This window comes from Homarus americanus, unplaced genomic scaffold (genome assembly GCF_018991925.1).
Source record: "Homarus americanus isolate GMGI-L3 unplaced genomic scaffold, GMGI_Hamer_2.0 scaffold34921, whole genome shotgun sequence".
Lineage (NCBI taxonomy): Eukaryota > Metazoa > Arthropoda > Malacostraca > Decapoda > Nephropidae > Homarus > Homarus americanus.
This window is the reverse complement of record NW_024741901.1, coordinates 18307779-18328942: the sequence shown is the minus strand read 5'-3', so window position 1 is coordinate 18328942 and position 21164 is coordinate 18307779. Positions and strand designations below refer to the sequence as shown.

Below are 21164 nucleotides of genomic sequence, written 5' to 3'. Positions count from 1 at the left end.
GAGTATATACAGTTCTCTCGTGCCCGCTATTCCCCTCACAATGGCTTCCGCTGGAACCCCACCACCCCAGAAAAACCTTGAATTACCTGGACCAAGCCATGATCATGTGAAGAAAATCATCGAGTTGGGGGAGAAAATTAAGTTCATCCTTGACAAAGACCCAGTCAATTCTGGTATGAAGTGTCTAATAACCATCTGTCAAAAGTTATGGAGCCGTATGTCCAGATCTATTACGACAACATCAATGCTAGTCGTCAAAGTAGTATTAAGGACTTCTTCGCCCGCAACCCACCACAACCAGCCCAAGTCAGTGATAGTGACAGTGAGGATATAGACTTTGAGGGGTTTGTCAGGGAGGCCCTTCAAACCTCTGCGAAAGTGATTCACCGGAGGGCAACTAATCTGCTCTCTGCCTCGGAACCAGCCACCATCCACATGTGCTGACCCATCTCTTCTACTAACGTAAGTGTTAAACACCTTCAGATTTGTAGTTTTTTATTTAGATATTATATGTGTAGCAATACCATCATAAAATTATGATGTTATTTTTACTACAAGGTACGTATTGTGTCGGAAAAAGTGGAGTTTGGGAGTCGGCCCAGTCTCTATTTCAATTAATCCCGTATGTTCTGTTATTTCGTTTACGCGTTTCTCGTTTTACGCGGACCTCCACAGGTTCAATGGACCGCGTAAATGCAGACTATACTGTACACAGAGCGATCAGTAACGACAACAACAACGGCCAAACACCAACTGAGCGGGCTACGGCATGGATGCTGTACACCACGAGGCGGCCCAGCCCACGCTGTCGTAAGGGACCGAAACGTTTCGGTACTGGAAAATACCTAATGTGAAAAATATTTTACATGACCACGGCAGTCGTATGTCCGGGTTGTCGTAAGTCGATTATGTGGTAAGTCGAGGAGAGACTACAAAGAATAGCTTATTACACACACATATACCATCCTCTGGGCAATGTGACATGTTCAACTGCTTAGCCTGGCAATCACCGGGGACAGGAAGAACCTCCTACCCATCCAGCGTGGGTTGCATGTGTTATGCCATTCTGAGATTGTACAATCGGCCCTTAACATACGCAGGGGTTAGGTAATAGAGATACCCGTGAATGTTAGAATCCGTATTTTTGCTGCCCCCCACCCCTAAAAACACCCCTGGCCCCCCTATGTCCTTATTTACCGTATATACCTGTGTGTAGTTCGAGTTTTTAAGACCAAATTTTTGGGCAACAAATTGGGGGTCGACCTTTAAACAGGTAATAGTTTCGTTACGTTGAAAAATATTTACCAGTAACTACCAGTAAACAATGGAAACGACGCACCACCAGCTGTGAGTGTCGGTACAGTTGCCAGGGCAGATCTCTTGCGTCATCATAGCAAGCCCAAAGTAGCCAAATGCATGGTATGGTAGCACAGGACGATGTAAAACATAAAGTATTCATTTTTTAAATACCGGGTATTTTCATTAAAATATTACATCACAATTATATTTTACCTTAACTGTGACTGAATGAATATATTCTCAGAAATATATATGGAATTGTAATATTTTTGCTGAAATGACGTATGTATTACAGTGGAAAGTGGGATAAAATCATGACGAAAACAATGACTTTCGCTTTCTTTCGTTGTTCAAAAGATTTTACCGTAATCGCTTTTTGAATGGTTTTCAGTTAAAAAACTGTTGTACAGTATTACAATATTATTCTATCCTAGTTCACTTGAATAAATACTACGATACCATATTTCTGAATATTTTCATTAAAATCCATCAAAATCAAAACCCTTGTCATCATCTTCATCAACAAACAGCTCCTCCCAGTCTTCTCCTTGAACAGGGCTAGAGGGTACGTGTTTTTTTAATCGTTTTCAGTTAAAAAACAGTTACAGCACATGTATATTTTACCTTAACTGAGCCTCAATGAATATATTCTCATAAATAAATAGTAGATTTGCTGAAACGTGATGTATTTCAATGTAAAATAGGATAAAATACATGACGAAAACAAAAGACTTTACCTAACCTTCCGATGTTCAAGAGAAGTTACTCGTTTTTTTAATAGTTTTTGGTTAAAATACTGTTATATTACAATGATATTCTATTCATACTGTGCTTGATGTAATACATTCATGGAAATGTAATATTTTTGCTGAAATGACGTACGTATTACAGTGGAAAGTGGGATAAAATCATGACGAAAACAATGACCTTCGCTTTCTTTCGTTCAAAAGATGTTACCGTAATCGCTTTTCGATTGGTTTTCAGTTAAAAAACTGTTGCATCACAAGTGAATTAGGATACAATATTATTGTGATACAACAGTTTTTTAACTGAAAACCATTCGAAAAGCAATTACGGTAACATCTTTTGAATGAAAGAAAGCGAAAGTCATTGCTTTCATCACTTTCCACTGTAATATGTACGTCATTTCAGCAAAAATATTACATTTCCATCTTCTCAGAAATAAATAGTAGTTTTGCTGAAACGTAATGTATTTCAATGTAAATTAGGATAACCTACATGAAAACATGTTATTCGTTGTTTTAATAGTTTTCGGTTAAAATACTATTATATTAGTGATATTCTATTCATACGGTGCTTGATATAATACATTCACGGAAATGTAATATATTGACAACTACAATGCTGATGTCAACACAAGCGTGGTTACAGAGACACTGACTGACTGAGGGAGAGCGGGGTGGCGCGGTGTGTGTGTGTGTGTGTGTGTGTGTGTGTGTGTGTGTGTGTGTGTGTGTGTGTGTGTGTGTGTGTGTGTGTCGTGCACAATTTGAATAATGTGTATTCCTTTGAATGTATATTCCTCCAGCGGCAATCACCGTACAGTCATGTGCGGTTAACGTCCTAGATACGTTCTTGGAAACGTGACGTTAACTGAAATGGACGTTGTCCGATCAGCACAAACTTTTTATTTATACTTACGTGTATGTGGAATACTATATACCGGGTACGTACATATATACTTTTACTCTTAAATCATTACTGTAATGTAATACAGGTGATTAATTTTTATCTCTTGTGCAAAATACATGACGTTTATATTAAAATTATTCGCTGTTTTACAAGGATTCCAGTAACACTGGGCAGTTGGAGGAGGGAGGGAGGAGGGAGGAGAGGAGGAGGAGGGAGGGAGGGAGGGAGGAGGAGGAGGGAGGAGGAGGAGGGAGGGAGGGAGGGAGGAGGAGGAGGAGGGAGGGAGGGAGGGAGGGGGTGGAGGTAGTAATTTGCACTAGACAAAACAATTTTAGTACCATAATCAAATTAGTACATGTGCAATCCAGCTTTGCACTATGAAATCTACGTAAATTTACCCGAAAATACAGTTGAAAAACTTTTTTTATAAAATGTATTCCAGTACTGTACACTAATGAAGAGCTTTAGCTTGAAACCAGCAACATTCCCCCCAACAGAAGTGTAATTCTGTCCTTGAATGCCTTGAATCCTGGCATTGTTTTCGCCTCTTTGTGGATGTATGTCCGCTCAGGGATGCACTTCCACAATAATCCAGTCTCATCCACATTGAGTATTTGCTCAGGCAAATAATTCCCTTCCACAATCACATCATCTAACTCCTCCTTAAAAACTTCGGCAGCACCAACATCAGCACTAGCTGCCTCTCCACTCACCTTAACATTGTGTAGACTGTAGCATTTTTTAAATCTATTAAACCACCCATGACTTGCTGTAAAGGTTTGCTCACACTCATCTCCTGCCTGCTCCTTCAGGCTTTGGAACAGGCTTCTTGCTTTAGCCTGTAAGGTTAGAAGGCTTAAGGGTACACCCTTCTGTATCTGGTCTTCTATCCAATAATTTTTCCATATCATGAATAGGACCTTGTCTTTTTTTTTAAATTATAGTTCCCTTTATAGGTGTTCTTCCTTTCACTACATCACGAATACGTTCCTTGTCCTTCAGAATAGTGGATATGGTCGAGTGCGAGAAACCTAGGTCACGTGAGATTGTTGCTACAGTTTTACCATTCTCATACTGCATTATTATCTTCATTTTCATCTCAAAAGTAATTGCCTGTCTCCTTTTCTTTGGAGCACCACCAGCACTCTCACTTGTTCGCTTTCCAGTCATTATAAAGTCAATTAAATACGATAATAGCGTAAGTCCACAGCGCGATCAGTATAGGATACGATAGCCAAACACCAACTAAGCGCTCCACTAATTGGGAGCTGTACCCACGCGGTGACCCAGCAAGCCACGCTCTCGCCCGGACCGAAACGTTTCGGTATAGAAAATGCGGGCGTCATTTGAAAAAATTTTTGGTCACGACTGCATCGGTCGTATGTTCCAACGGTCGTAAGGTCAGAGCAGGTCGTAAGTGCGGATGGACGTAAGTTGAGTCAGTCGTAAGTCGGGCACTACCTGTATATTGTATTGCGAGTTATTGCACATCACTTTTTCATAGAAGTGACAATGCAGGAAAACCATTTGGGTAGCAATCATCGTAACACTGAATATTAGCCATTGCATACCGGTAAATGGTATTAATTTATTAACATCGTAAAACTGATCAAGCGTATATTGATCCATCACATAACTGTCATTGCCTGTGCCATAAAACACATACAATAAAATGGATTTCATGTGTAAATCATTATATATGTAGATTTAAAGAATCACCACAGTTCTTTATTTTTATTATTCCAGTCCCTGGCATTGAAATTTGAAAGTAAAATTACATAAACCTAAATAAAAAATGTATGGCCTTACCTAAAAATGTGCCCTGCCATGCGGTGCAATTAACACATCAGTAAGGTAAGTTCTTCCCCATACCATTCTTAGATGTATGATTATGCATTGAAAACTTTATAAGCACTTGGTAATATATGTACATTACTGTATGTATGTATTCATTCAATTTTATTATTGGTTACTTTCTATCGCTCCATTAAGACTCAAAATCTATCCATTATCTGCTGGAGGTTAGGAAAAATTGTTTTAGTAAAACATGTTTGGATAACCATGGAAAAAGTAGAGCCAGTCACACGAAAGTCTGGCCACCCCTGTTGTATAGTACTGTACTGTGTTCCTGAAAATTATTTAATTTCTTATCTACTATACTATAAAAACAATACAACCTATGGAATTTGTTTTTTATTCCTGCTCTTTTTTTATCCCTTATTTATGATGAGGTTACGTTCCTGAAAAACCCATCACAAGTCGAAATATCGTAACGTGGGATCATTATAACATGGGTGTTACCGCAAGCAGTAATGAGTAGGATGACACATAAACAAACATTATGTTAGGCTGTAAGTCATGTCATGTTCATTGGGTGTGCCTGCCAGTATACAGTATGTAGAGTGTTGAGATGGTTGAAGATGAGAGACCTAGAGGAGGTGAGGTGTTGGGTGGTAGTAAGGGAGCTTGTTTGTGTATAATCACCTGACTCAGCAGCCCTCACCCATCGAGAGAGGGTTGGTGAAGCGACAGCAGGGTATAACGGCACTGTAGCTATTCAGACCACAGAAGCAACACCTAACCTGGTTTCTCTTGAGACTTTCAACACGTAAGTTTAACTGGTACTTATTGTGTACACAGGTAGACTGTGTCCATTGCATCGTTTATCATTGTGACGACATAAAAATATGGAAAATTAAGTACTCATTGTAAGTGTTAAGATTAGACTGATTACATAGCTATGATTGTCATGTAAATATATATTGGATTAAACATTTATGTGATTGCCTATGTATGATTTATGTATCCAACAGGTTTGACCGAATTATAATGTTCGAGTTCAACATCACAAGTTTCATTAAATCCTTTAACCGCCCGGATGGCGGTTATAGTCAAACGTGAGGGTTTACTGTGTAGCAGAAGGAGCCGATCAGAGCGAACCAAGGTCAACTCAACCCACTGGAGGGATGAACGTGCGCTTGTGTTCCCAGTGCCATGGAGTACAATGCAACGCCTGTAGATTTATCTTGGCGATAATATTTTGAACCTTTGTTATTGAAGAAAATAATGTTGTCAGAGTGAGCTCAGTCACTCTCAGTGTAGCTTGGCTAACCAACACGCATCACTCGAGGGACGAGTGTGTGCGTGTGGGTGTGCATGTGTGTGTATCCAGTGGCGAGAAGTGCAGTGCAATGTCCGTATACTTCTCGCATCGATAATAGTTAAACTTGGTTAGTCCAGATAATAGTTTTGTCTGAGTGATCTTCATCACTCCCAGTGTAGTGCATATGAGAATGAAAACACATGTCATTATTGTTGTCTGACGTAAGTGCAGAACACAATTAGCGATCATAGTTGACTGAAGTTATATTGCTTTGTAAATAACCCAAATATCAAAGTAAAGTTTGTAATGATTTCAGGTGCGAGTGTTAGAGTGGGCATAGTGAGTGCCAGGTCGACTGTAGCGAAAACAATGAGACAAAGAACGTGCCCTGATGGGTGAGACGAGGCGCACGAACGTACCCTGATGAGTGAGACAAGGAGCACGAACGTGCCCTGATGAGTGAGACAAGGAGCACAAACGTGCCCTGATGAGTGAGACAAGGCACACGAACGTGCCCTGATGAGTGAGACAAGGCGCACAAACATGCCCTGATGAGTGAGACAAGGCACACGAACGTACCCTGATGAGTGAGACAAGGCGCACGAACGTGCCCTGATGAGTGAGACAAAGCGCACGAATGTGCCCTGATGAGTGAGACAAGGCGCACGAACGTGCCCTGATGAGTGAAACAAGGCGCACGAACGTGCCCTGATGAGTGAGACAAGGCGCACAAACATGCCCTGATGAGTGAGACAAGGCACACGAACGTGCCCTGATGAGTGAGACAAGGCGCACGAACGTGCCCTGATGAGTGAGACAAGGTGCACGAACAGATGTGATAATTATCCAAGTAGAAGCCTTTTGTGCAAAGAAAGAGGTTTCTTGGCACTATTGAGAAAAACTACTGGGTCTGTTGAATTTTGCCACAATAGCGGTTGCTTTGGGAAAGTTAAGGAAGAAGCAACTAACTCATCTGGGGTTGAATTTGCTTCACAGAAACAGAAATTTTGCTTCTTCTCTCCTTATTCACAAGAATCTTCTGTCTTGGTGGAAAAATTGGGACAATCTAATCGGTTCCTCTCCCTGGGTTCCGCCTCAAACAGACTTGGTTGTTTGTACTGATGCATCCGAAATAGGATGGGGATACCATTCCTCAAAAGGGGAATTCAGTCAAGGGAAGTGGAGCAACACCTTTGGGACAAACACATAAGCATAAAAGAATTACCGGATAGCAGTGGTCCTATTCTATTTGTTGGCAAACCCAAATTTTAAAAATATGACGATCCTGTTTGCCATGAACAACAAAACAGCAGTCTTTTGTCTCAATCATCAAGGGTCAACAAGGTCTTGGCCACTTCTAAAACTATCAGAAAAAATTTTCAGTATTTGTGCAACACAAACACTTTACCTCAAAGCAACTCATATACAGGGAGTATAAAACAATTGGGCAGATGCGTTGTCCCGTCTCAGGCCAGTATCGACAGAAACAGAATGGTCCCTAAAGGTATCAGAGTTCAAGAGTCTAGTGAAGAAGTTTGGAACTCCAACAATAGATCTCTTTGCCTCCCTAAAAAATCATAAGATGCCACTTTATGCATCTCTGGAACGATCGAATCTTTTAGGAAATGCTCTACTTATAGATTGGATCCGTTATAATTCAATCTATCTGTTCCCACCTATGAAAATATTGCCCAAAGTGGTTCACAAACTCAGATCCTTTCAAGGCAAGGTCCTCTTAATTGCACCATATTGGATCCTACAACCTTGGTGCCTGGATCTGTTGGACTGGTGCCCGCATCCACTACTATTGAAACAAGGATGTCTAGACCAGGTACTGCATTTGTGTTAGAATTTTTAGAATTTCTGTTCAGAGTAAAAGGCCTTCAAGGATCAACAATTGCATCTTATAAATCAGCATTGGTTGACCCTCTGGCGTGGGGTTTTAATATTACCTTGAACCCATTCAGACCCCCCCCTCGGCCTAAGAGAATCTCACCTTGGTCTCCAGAAAAAGTTACTAAATTTCTGATGGGGCCTAATTACAATATAAATCTGAGTAGGGACAGATTGCCAAAGAAGGCAACCTTCCTTCTAGCAATAGCAACGGGTATGAGAATCAGTGAACTGATTTCAATTTCCAATAATCCATCATTATTGGTATTTTCTGAGGAAGATGTTACCCTTTTTCCTATGGAGATCCTAAGAAAAAATGAAAGGGAGGATTTTCAGCTCAACCTATTAGGATAAAACAGCTAATGGATGAGACAAGGGTTCCTCATATATTGTGCCCAGTTAAAAATCTGCAGGAATGGTTAAACCAGCTTCCCTAATTGAGGCCCCTATGTACAGTGGTCCCTTGGTTAACGAACACAATTCGTTCCAGAAGGTTGTTCGTTAACCGAAAATTTCGTTAACCGAATCCATTGTTTCAATGGGATATTGGGCAATTGGTTCCAGCTCACAGAAAAATACATACAAAGTGAAAAAAAATGCAGTAAAGTACACTTACTTTGAGGTGTGTATGTGGAAGGCTTCTGGTTGATGATGATGATGATGATGGGAATTAGAAGTGGGGTGGAGGAGAAGGGAAAAGAGAAGGAAGTGGGGATGGAGGAGAAATCAACTTTCAGGGGACCCATGCTTGATGCAGTCATTTCACCAATAAAATTTTAAGTTCACTAGGTGTAATTCAAGATTATTTTCTTTAAATCAACACTGCACTGCACTATATATTATCAATATGTTAATAAAGTTCAGAATGATCAATAATTTCAATGAAAAATGCAAAAATATTCAAGACACCAACAAAATAGATGCTCTCTCCACTGTAAACAATGCCTCAACTGACGCCTTGTGACCGATTCACGCATCTGATGGGCACACAACAAACTAGTTTCCTGTACTGCATATATCATCAATGTTAAAAAAATTTTAAAATGACTAATAATTTTAATATAAAACATGCAAAAATATTAAATAACACAACTTTATTGATATTTACTTCATTGGAAACGAATGTAAACATAGAATAGATTACTGAATGGGCAGACTAGCCCATCAGCTGATGCTCACAACAAAACGTGATTTTCGTAAGGATTTTGTTAATCAAATTTTTGTTTGTTAACAGAATTGGTAATTCGTTAACCGAAATTTCGTTAACCGAACCGTTTGTTAACCGAGGGACCACTGTATTCTCATCACAGGATGGTCTGTGGCTTTTCTGCAGCATATGAGCCTCAGTCAGGACCTTCTTCCTCATCAGAATAAAGTGAGTATCCTCATTGGGATATGTAAATTAACATTTTACCTTCCGGTAAATGTTCCTAATATTTGAAAATATTCCAAACGGTTTATAATCATAATCTGGACCTAAGCTAGCGGAGCTTTCTATGCAATGTCACCTCCCTCTCCACCTCCTGCTCGGGTATTCAAGCTAGGCGTCGCATTCTGGATTGAACAAAAGGCCGTTTTTTTATTAAAAACAATTTTTGTGATATACGTAGTCCAGAATGCAACGCCGATAACCCACCCATCTCCACCCCTCAAGAGTTGACTTTGTTTACTGCTCACTCTAAGGCAAGAGATGATGGTGGCAGTGCGTGTGATGGAGGGTGCGGGAGAGGGTTTTGAGAATTGCAAGTAAATGCCAGGTAGCAACGTGTCCTCCTAATATTACGTTTTAAGTACAAGGAATTATTAGATGTTTTAATTGCCTGTATGTTGGCCTGGAGAGATATTGCTAGGCATTAACATACCTAGGTATAAGCTAGGCATCGCATTCTGGACTACAGTATATCACAAAAACTAGTTTTTAGAATTTTTTTTTTATGTGATTTTTTCTCAGCTCTGACTGCTTCGCTTTGCGTAACTGGGGTGGCCAGAGGGGTGGTCAAGCTTCACTCTTGGGTGGCACCAGCCACCCTTGGCCACCCCATAGCTCCGCCCCTGCACTTATCAGGGTGCAGGACCCCGTGTAAAAGGCGTGGGTTAAGTCGGGCGTGGTGGTGGAAGTGAAACCGCACAGACAATACACTGTGAAGTGGGATGGCAGTGGCCGCCTGTCGCTGCGAAACCGCCATCACCTCCGCCCCCCGTCCCCAACTGGGGCATCCCCCACGTGCCAGCGCCCCTGCCGTGTGAGACGACACCCATCACACCTGCTCCTGCAGGACTCGTTTGTGGTGTCTCTGCTATGGACAATGAATTCTGACTTATTTTGTTTCACTGGCATTCATATATTTATGTACTGTGTTGTATGTTAGGACAGTTTTGCTTTCTTTTTTGTTGTTGTTTTGTTCTGTGTCACAACTTGCCCGATATAGGTTCCTGTTGGTCCGAGATCTTTTAAAAAATTTTAAATTCAGTTATTAAAATCTCGTGGGGGGTGTAGGGTTTGTGTGTATGCATATGTGTAGGTGTGACTAAAGCAGGTGCGGTATGAGAGTGTGGGCCAAGTCCCAGCAGCGTGGGAGGTGGTTGGCGTGACTCTGCGACGTGTGCGTGACTGACCAGTGAGGATTGAGTGCTTGGGGGAATTAGAAGCCATGCTCTGTAAGGACATCTCACCAATAAAAGCAAGACAACTCTCCACTGTTATTGGACCTCCTACATTACTACAGAGTTATCACCAGCTTTTAGTCACTTATTTAAGTTTTCCTCCAACTTTACATTGCCTTTTACAATCAGCTCTACTCAAAGGGCTTCTTCCAAACCTTTTTCACTGAGACAGAACATGCATGTCACTCACCTGTGCCATGAGTGTTGCCAGTTCCAGTGCAAGTTCACGGGTGATTGGGAATTTTCCATGTTGTATTTGTTGGTTAACCTGGTAGCAGAGTAGTAATTTTTCCCGATCTGTTTCATGTTTTGCAGCTGCTCGGTAGTACAGGCGAGATCTGAGTGAAATGTACACAGTATTAATAGATTAGCTCCAACATTATTATACAAAACTAATCAATGCAAAAAATTTCCACCAAATAAACAGTTTACTTACTTGAAAAAAAGATTGATCTAATGAAAGACAGAAGTTTCAGAACATATTCAACATTTTTAGATGGAGGAAATCTATCTACATACAGTACGTACAGTATATCTAAAAAATAAAAAAAAAGCCATGAGCCACATTTTAATGCAAGTTACACATTAAACTAAATCATATCTATTACATTCTGAAAACTTACAAGATCTAATATCCTGTCAGAAAATACAATATGTACTGTACTTGTAATGTACTAATAGCAGTCTTCCATGGGTTGATTGAGGATCTAGGGCAAACAATTTTTGTCATTTTGGTAAATAGTTGTGCAAATGACGCTTGAAATAATTAAAAAAAATTTTGAGCACCAATTAAAGTGATCCTTCGGTTATGTGGACTAATTGGGAGATGGGGGCTAGCCCAAAGTCTAGACTATCGGAGATACAGTATAGAAAATAATATATTACAGTAGAGTACTGTATATAGTATGTAAAAGATGCACAATAAAATTCTATTCAACCTAAAACAGCATTTACCATATTACCACTATATAAGGCACTTTACCTAGAAGAAGAAGAAGGTTTGTACAAATCTAGTAACATGAAAATAACAACACCTGGCCCCACTACACATGTCACGTGAGTGGTAGTCCCCAAGATAGGTGTGAATAAGTCTTGTTCAATCCAGTTCACTCACAGCTATATTTTGTTACAAGAAATTTTTTATGTAAGCTAATTAGCAAAGAATAAAGGAATAGTGAAGAATGTGGTGGGAGTGACAGCTTTAAGGACAACATACAGGGGTGGATCCAGGAATATGAAAAGGGGGAGGGTCCAAGAAGTTGTGGGTGGGGGAACATGGGGAGCGCAGCGAGCCCACCCAGCTGGTTTTTTTTTTGGGGGGGAACTGTAACGCCCCCACGCCCCCCCCCATTAATTTTTTTTAAATATGACCAATATCATGGGTATTTTGAGGCCATTTTGAAGCCATGAGCACTTGATATTAGGAGATACAGTATTCTGAAGTCAATAGTAAATACTTTTTACTATACAGTGACCCCTCGGTTAACGAACTCAATCCGTTCCAGAAGGTCGTTCGTTAACCGAAACCATTGTTTCAATGGGTTTTTGGGTAATTGGTTCCAACTCACCAAAAATTTCCAAAATTCAACAAAAATGGTAGAAAAGTTCACTTACTTTGAGGTGTGTATGTAGAAGGCTCCTGGATGATGATGATGATGTGCATTTGAAGTGGGAGGTGGAGGAGGAGAAGGAAGAAGAGAAGGCATTGGGGAGAAGTCACCCCATGGCACCATTTCACACATAAAATTTTAGTTCTCTTGGTGTATTTCAAGATTATTTGCTTTAAATCAACACTGCACTGCATTATATATTGTCAATATGTAAAATAAATTTCAAAATGACCAATAATTTGCTTGGAAACACAGAAAAAAAGCATTTAGTTGAAGAGAGTCTCAAGCAAGATGTTACCTCCAGTGAGAACAGAGAGAGACTAACGCCTGTTTGCTGTGTTAAGAGGCTGGATGCCACGCATTAAACTAGTCACTTTACCTTCAATTATGTTCAATAATTGTTAAAATGACTAAAAAATTGAATATTAAACTTTTAAAATTATTGAATAGTATAAACTTCTTGATATTTACTAAAATAGTAAGGAATTTAAGCCCTAGAACCGATTAATATATTGGCGGACTGATACTAAAGCTGGTTGCCCGGTCAGTGCAAGCGAAAACATGTTGAGGTCGGTTCGTAAGAAATTCGTTAACCGAATTTTTGTTGGCGTTAACCGAATTGAAGATCCTTATGGAAGGCAGTTCGTTAACCGAAATTTCGTTACCCGAGGCGTTCGTTAAACGAGGGGTCACTGTACAAAAATGCCTGAGTACAATACTACATTAAAGATAAAATATTGGAATTTTCTGGTGAAAAGGACGAGGTATCCGAACCCCCAAGACCCCCCCCCCCCTTGATATACTGTAGGTTACTAAAATGAGTGTATTATTTTCATGCTACCTGCTTTCTTTTAACTCTCTCTCCTTTCTTTGGACCCATTTAAACATTTTATAGAGGTTAAAAGTTCGAGAAAATCAACTTGCATTTTAGCACTCCTTTTACTTGTCCCATTGACTTGTCTTCACAACCCAAGTACCTAACTCAACCCATATCTTAAGTAGATGGGCATAATAATTATTCAACCTTTCTACCATCAAGGCCGTCATTTCCTTATGCATGATGATACAACCTAGGAAGTGAATTCCATTATATTGTTTAGAACCCTAGCACTAATTCTCATCTGCCTCACAGGTAAATAAAACTCATAAAAGCAATAATAAGATTGAAGAAATAGTAATGTGAATGAAATATGGATAAAGTAAAGTGTTCCAATACATTAGTAAACTCCCACAGAAAATACTGTAAAATTAAGATCAGATAAACATTATGCCTGGAGAAAATACAGTGATCCCTCGGTTAACGAATTACCTTCCAAAAGATTCTTCACTTCGGTTAACGAGCAAATCCCTTGGTTAACGAATTCCTTGCAAATTTTTCCCAACATGTTTTCGCCTGCATTTGGCTGCCCACCAGCTGTAGTACTAGTCCGCCAATACAGAAATCGGTTTTAGGGCTTAAATTCCTTACCATTTTAGTAAATATCAAGAAGGTTGTATTATTCAATAATTTTAAAAGTTTTATAATAAATTTTTAAGTCATTTTAACAATTATTGAACATAATTGAGGTACAGGAAATTAGTTTTTTGCGCGCCAAACAGCCACTCAACACACCAAGCTTGGCGTCAGTTTGTTTACCAGTTCAGAGGAAGGAACATTTTGTTTGAGACTCTTCAACATAAATGCTTTTTTTCTGTTTCCAGTCAAATTATTGGTCATTTTGAAATATATTTTACATATTGACAATATACTGTATAATGCAGTGCAGTGTTAATATAAAGAAAATAATCTTGAATTGCACCAAGTGAACTAAAATTTTATGGGTGAAATGGCAGCATGGGGTGACTTCTCTTCCACCCCAATGCCTTCTCTTCTCCCTTCTCCTCCACTCCCATTCTAATTCCCATCATCATCATCATCATCAACCAGGAGCCTTCTACATGCACACCTCTAAGTAAGTGTACTTTACTGCATTTATTTTTAGTTTGTGGGTAATTTTCGGTGAGCTGGAACCAATTACCCAAAAACCCATTGAAACAATGGTTTTGGTTAACGAGCAACCTTCTGGAACAAATTGAGCTCGTTAACCGAGGGACCACTGTATTAGCAGGTCATTGACCCCAAACTTTGATGCAATATGAGAAAGCTTGGAATCTTTTTCAACAATTTATCAAGTTAACCACTCCAGAATCAGCATTGGTTGACCCTCTGGCTTGGGGTTTTAATATTACTTTGAACCCAAGGATTTATCAAATGCTCACATCATCCTTTTTCATTCAAAGACCCCTCGGCCTAAGAGAATCCCACCTTGGTCTCTGGAAAAAGTTACTAAATTTCTTATAGGGCCTAATTACAATATAAATCTGAACAGGGATAAATTACTCCAGAAGGCAGCCTTCCTTCTAGCAATAGCAACAGGTATGAGAATTGGTGAACTGATTTCAATTTCCAAAAATCCATCATTATTGGTGTTTTCTGAGGAGGATGTTGCCCTTTTTCCTATGGAGATCCTAAGAAAAAATGAAAGGGAAGATTTTCAAGCTCAACCTATTAGGGTAAAATGCCTAATGGATGAAACAAGGTTTCCTCATATATTGTGCCCTGTTAAAAATCTTCAGGAATGGTTAACCAGATTCCCTAATCGAGGCCCTTATGTTTTCTCATCCAGGGATGGTAAGAAATTGTCTTCTAGTCAAATGACAAAATCTTTATCTCAAATAGTGAATCAAGCAGACCCTGGCAAGAAATTTTTGGCACATGACACGCAGGGTCTGTGGCCTTTCTGCGGCATATGAGCCTCAGTCAGATCAAGGAAATGGGCTTTTGGAGGTCTTCAAAATCTTTCAAAGACAGCTTTCTTCATCTATCTCTGAAAGATGCTTCACACGTGGTGGTGCTGGGGTCCCCTCCCCCACCTAGTCAAACTCCACAACCAGGATCTTCTTCCTCATCAGAATAAAGTGAGTATCCTCATTGAGATATGTAAATTAACATTTTACCTTCCGGTAAATGTTCCTAATTTTGGAAATCTTCCAAACGGTTTATAATCATAATCTGGACCTAAGCTAGCGGAGCCTTGTATGCAACATCACCTCCCTCTCCACCTCCTGCTCGGGTATTCAAGCCAGGCGTCGCATTCTGGGTTGAACAAAAAGCTGTTTTTTTCTAAAAAACAGTTTTTGTGATATACTGTAGTCCAGAATGCGACGCAAATAACCCACCCATCTCCACCCCTCGAGAGTTGACTTTTGTGAACTGCTCGCTCTAAGGCAAGAGATGACGGTGGCAGTGCGTATGATGGGGGGTGAGGGAGGGGGTTTCGAGAATTGCAATTAAATGGCAGGTTGCAAAGTGTCCTCCTAATATTACTTATTAAGTAATTATTAGGTGTTTTAATTGCCTGTATGTTGGCCTGGCGAGTTATTGCTAGGCATTAACATACCTAGGTAAAAGCTAGGCATCGCATTCTGGGCTATATCACAAAAACTGGTTTTTAGAAATAAAATTTTTTTTTTTTTTGGTGTGTCTTTACTGGATGGAAATAAAATAATGTCCCTATATTCAAGTCTTGAGCCCCCACCCCCTTTCGGGAAACAAGTGTGGAGGCGGTGGGTTATAACTGCATTGCTGATTCACCAGCCCAGCCGCTGTATATTGTTGCATGTAATGAAACTACAAAATTTGAAGAAAAATCATTACAATACAGTACTCTTATGTACCTTAGAAATAATATATAATATAAAACTATAAAATAAGAAAATGCAAAGCATGAGTGTGTATGTGTGGGTGTGTGCGTGGAAGTAAATGTGTGTGGAGGCAGTGGGCTATAACTGCGTGGCCATACTACATCCCAATGTGACGTCATGGTCTGAGTGTGGAAGGAGCTATTTTCTGCACATAAAATTTGTTCTATTTTATTTTATATGTTATGTTATGTATCAATTTTACTGTTTATCATAGCAATAAATATGGCAACTCATCCTGTTGCAAGAAGTATTCAAACTTACAATTCTAGTTGATTTTGAAGAAATGTTTATTTCTATTACCTCACATTGGTGATGGTTACCCGGACTACAAATAACCGGGATTCTACTGTATATAATTCACCATGCTGGAAGTATAAGGTACTTTTGGATACAGAATAAGACAATTACCATGAAAAGTTGTAACAAGTAATATTTGCATGACAACTTACTTGTAAAGAAGGCGTATGACTTTAGTATTTTCAAATTTGCCAGAACCCTTCTCTCTTAAAGCAGTTTCCCACTTGGATATAACATCACAGAGCTGAAATAATAACTTCATTAGTTTTAATTATAAAAAAATTATCTCATTACTTACAATGAAATTATTTGGTTAACTCTTTTTGTTAAATTACCATACCAGAAATATTAAAGACTTCCACACAAATATACAAAGTTCAACTACAATAGCTTTTCATACAGTTCGTATACTGTACTACCTAAAGATAAGCTTGTAATTAAACTTTTATTTAATCACAGCAAACCCTCAATCTTTTTCAATGTACCTCCCAAAGTTCCCTCTTGTTCAGGTTAGTTGGTAGTTAACTGAAAAAGTTACCAAAAACATCCTTTGAGGTGGGAACAAAGTACTGTAGTTGGTAATGTTCAAAAATATTTTTAAAAGCCCACCCTTGCATTGTTCATTACTACCGGTACTAAAATATTATACTCCTAGAACTGTACTGTACTGTATTTCCTAAAATACCTTCGAAGTTCAGCTTAGTTGGCAGTTAACACTAAAAGCAACTAATCATCAATAGTGATATACTGTAATTATCATTGTTTTTTGTGGTTATCAATGGCATCATTGAAGAATTAGTTAATGACACAATTTGTGAAGAAATTGTACCTTATCATTCATTATATGTTAAGGACACTGGATTGTACACTTGGAGTGGCAATTTTAATATTAGTACAGTATTGGTGTTGGTTCTTTTATCCTTTATTTGTTTCTAATTCATTGTTGTTCAAGTAATTATGGATGTAGTTAGTTATGGTATAAGAATTATATAGCTGCATTGGTTTTTTGGTGTACACTGATGCCGTTTTATTTTGGTAGTCGCAAGCAGTTTCCTCATGAAGAATGATTTATCAGTCACCATACAACCATCACACTGCTAACAACGACCTTCCCTGACCAGAACCATCCTGACCATGGGTGGAACACATTCAATTCAATCTAATATGATGAGTATACTTCTGTTGCACCTTATATGTTGAATATGTTCACGTAATTCAACATAGCATGAAGATATATGCATATTTATGTTAACCAATTACTCTGCAATTAATCTTATACAGTATGACCGGTATGCTTATTAGAGTCAACTTGAGTTATTCATTAGGTATTCTTAAATTTGTCATATACCTCACTATTGACAAGTTCTATACATAAATATCTAGTATAGAAGCGAGTGATATATCATGAAGAAAATCTGAAGACATATACATTTACTGTACACATGTCAGCTACTTCTGTGACTGTTTCACATGGATCAAGGAGGAGGAGGGAGGAGAAAATACAAAAGATATACAGTGCAATATAATGAAAAAACTGACAAAAAAATTATGCCTGATAGTGGAAAGCATTTAGCACGATAGAACACAGTTGTTAATAAATCAAACTAGGCAGACTACACTCACCCTATGGGAAAAAGAACATGTTGATGAAATAAAAAATATGAAAAAAAAAAAATTTTTGAAAATAATCATTCCACAAAAGTTATAACTATTTAATATGCTTCACCACACAATCAAACTTTCATAATTTTTGTATTACTAACCTTTGCATTACGATTCAAACAATGTTCTAAATCCTTTTCAATTGGATCATCAGAGAAGAGAGCAAATCCAGATTGGTGAACATCACGACAACCAATCTCCTGGTTTAGTGATGAGAGGAACTCATCAATGGTTGTAGAGCCATCAAAGCCAATGACCTGTAAACAAGTTGATGGGATGAAGAATCTTATAAGGTCATTCATCATTTTACTGTTGTATCCATCTACATCCTTACAGCCATAGTCCCACTGGGAATTTCCAGTGCTGGGAAAGGGGAGATGTCTGTGACAGAAAATCCCTCATACTCCTACATCTAAACATATCTTTCTAACCACCTGCCACTTCCTTTACACCCTTAACTGATCTTTATATGAAAAAGCCAAAGTGGGTCCCAGAACACTAAACTAAGGCCTTTTATACAAAATGAAAGATGCATTAGTAATTGGTATAATGCAGACAAGGACAGCAGGAGGGAGAGGGAAGATCATGATGGAGACAAAAGGAGGAGGTGAAAGAAAAAAGCCCCCTCCCCCCCCCAAGTTCGCGGATTTTTATTTCGCGGTCCTCTATTATTCGCGGATGACACACTGGATGTACCCATGAATGTCGGTTGGTAATTTTAAAGTTGCCAGCATTTTTGCGGCTGGGACAGGGAGCCATTCGTTCTAGAGACAGTAATTTTCTTTACCTGTACATATTGTATACAGGTGCTCCTCTACTTCAGAACGTTCAACTTACAAACTTTCAGAGATACAAACATCATCACTGAGGGGAGGCAAGCACAAAGGGAATATACAGTACATTTCTTTGTACATAAGTAAAAATGTACCCCCGTCCGCAAATGTTATTCGCAGACTTGGCGATTTGCGGCCATTTTGAGAACCTAACCCCCATGAATTTGGGGGGACCCCTGTATCTGTATTAGACATAAGAGGTATGGACATCCAGGAAGCAGTAGTCCACATGAACGACAAAGGAGCATAGCATTATGGGGTTGTCACAGCAGTCAAGAGTGGATGGTATTGTCTGAATGGGGAATCTGCACTTTCTCTGGATTCTAACCAGGTTACCAAGCTGCTTAATAGGAAAAGGCTATGTGATGTTATTTTCAGTCTGTAGGTAAGTATGTGTTTAAGAGCTCTCACTTTGGTGGTGTGTTGGAAATAAAGACTTGTGTATGGACAGTCGTTTAAATAGTTATGTAGTTATTATGATGTCAAGAGGAACTGTCAATCTGGGTGGCAGGAAGCACTGCCATGCCTCAGTTTTATATAGGTTGTCTAGTCCAAAAGTCCTATGTGTAGCTGTAATCAAGCAGATGTGAACAAAACTAAATATAAAGTGAGCAGCCAGACATTTGGCCACACACTAGCACTAAGTCTTCATATTCAGGAAGAGGTTTGTCAGATTTATAAAAACTATAACAAAGTCTTTGATTATTTTTTCAACTTGATTTTCTACTGTACAGGTATCCCTTGAGATATGAATACTTGTGATACAAAAATTCGCTTATAAGAATTTCCTAAATTTCCACTATTTCGTGTTATCCTTTTACATATTCAAAAATTTTCTGTCTTTCAAAATTGTTCTGACCGTTGAATGGCTGAAACCCAATGCTTTACCAATCACTGAGGGTGTTTCACCTTTTTCAGAATGCTTAATACATCAACTTTCACTTTCACTGTAATTGTTTTCCTTTTCTTGGATGCACTACTATCACGTGCATCAGGTTTGCATTTGGGAACCACGATGAGGGCTGAAAAAGCGAGTTAATAAGCAAAAAACAACAGTTTGCACTTGATCACGCACGTTTAAGCAGGTGAAGGTAAAGCATACCGACGCTCCCGCTCCCTCAAAGCATGTGACTGAGTGTGACACATCACTCCCCATGCGCTGTCCCGCCTCCCCTCTATGCCGCGCAAAGTAGTTCTTGTACATAACTGCTATGAACCAGTTGTACTTATGTCAAATTTTTTAAATAATTGACCTTAAGGGACCTCAATAGTACCAGAGGACATTCGTAAGTTGGGGACCCCTGTATACATAATATTGGGTATGCGCTTTTATCAAGATGATGTTATCATACAAAATCAGAAATATATATGGGTGAGGGAGTGGACATGATGGGAAGGAGGCCCTAGGAGGATTGTCTAAGAAATGGGGGGCCCCAACCATGATCTTGCAGAGAGCCCCTCAGAAGGTAGAGCCGACCCTGGTCAAAGACAAAGGGAGTAAATATTTCTTTGTATGTGAGAGCAAGGGAGAGAGCTATACGGGTTGGCAGAGGCGGCCAGGCTGGTTGTCATGGCAATGTTTGATGGTGGCCACATGTGAAGCAGTCGGTGTTTATGCTATTGGTGCCCCTGGTGGCTGTGAACTGGCCCTTTAACCGTGGATTCTTTCTGGGTTAATGGGGCTGGAACATGTAAAATTATATAGGGTTTTAGTAGCGAAACCCAATTGTCCTTTCTGTATTTATTGAGAAACTATCTCATACAGTATACAGTTCCAAGTGTATTAAAATGAGGACGGAGGCTACATTAAATAGCTCTTCTAACTACGTCCGGTTGGTGTGAAGTGTTGAGTGACAATGCCGCAGGCAACCGGCTTTTAAATGCTGACCTTAACAGTCTTACTGCCGCACCTCAAGGAACTTGCCCATCACGTGATGTGACCATGTCACCTCATAGCCAGTGAAAGTTACAGGGAGTGATAGGATTATATAAACCCAATGTACTGCCCTGACATTTATATAAGAACTAAGGGGCTAATACAGCTGTGTTAAACTTTGATATAGTTTTCCTTAGTTTTAGCTGTATCTTTTCATCTAAATAGTATTTTATTGTTTTTAATGTGTTAGGTAGTAAATTACATTAGTTCTGTACTATTTATCATTAGTTAGTTTTTTTCTAGTTTGTGAACCGATTTTGTGTTTTTGGGTATGATATTGGGATATTTTTGTCATTTGGGAGCTGAACCTTATTTTTCCCATATGTTTTTCCATTCGAGACACGAAAACTCACCTAACGAATATTTTTTGGGAACCTAACCCATCTGTGTCTCAAGGGATGCCTGTATCATAAGTAATTTGAAAGAAGAATCACTGATTACAGTTCAGTAGAGGTAACAGAAGCATAATT

The 21164-nt window shown here is 39.2% G+C and overlaps 1 protein-coding gene across 1 annotated transcript in view; it reads right to left on the bottom strand.

Moving 5' to 3' along the window:
* Window positions 1-21164, bottom strand: part of LOC121876154 (uncharacterized protein CG43867-like) — a gene marked incomplete in the record, with an annotated part of 144279 nt that overhangs the window by 8947 nt on the left and 114168 nt on the right. Inside the window, 3 exon segments of the mRNA XM_042381091.1 lie at window positions 10803-10950; window positions 16416-16507; window positions 18027-18182. Coding sequence (XP_042237025.1) covers window positions 10803-10950; window positions 16416-16507; window positions 18027-18182 — 396 coding nt within the window.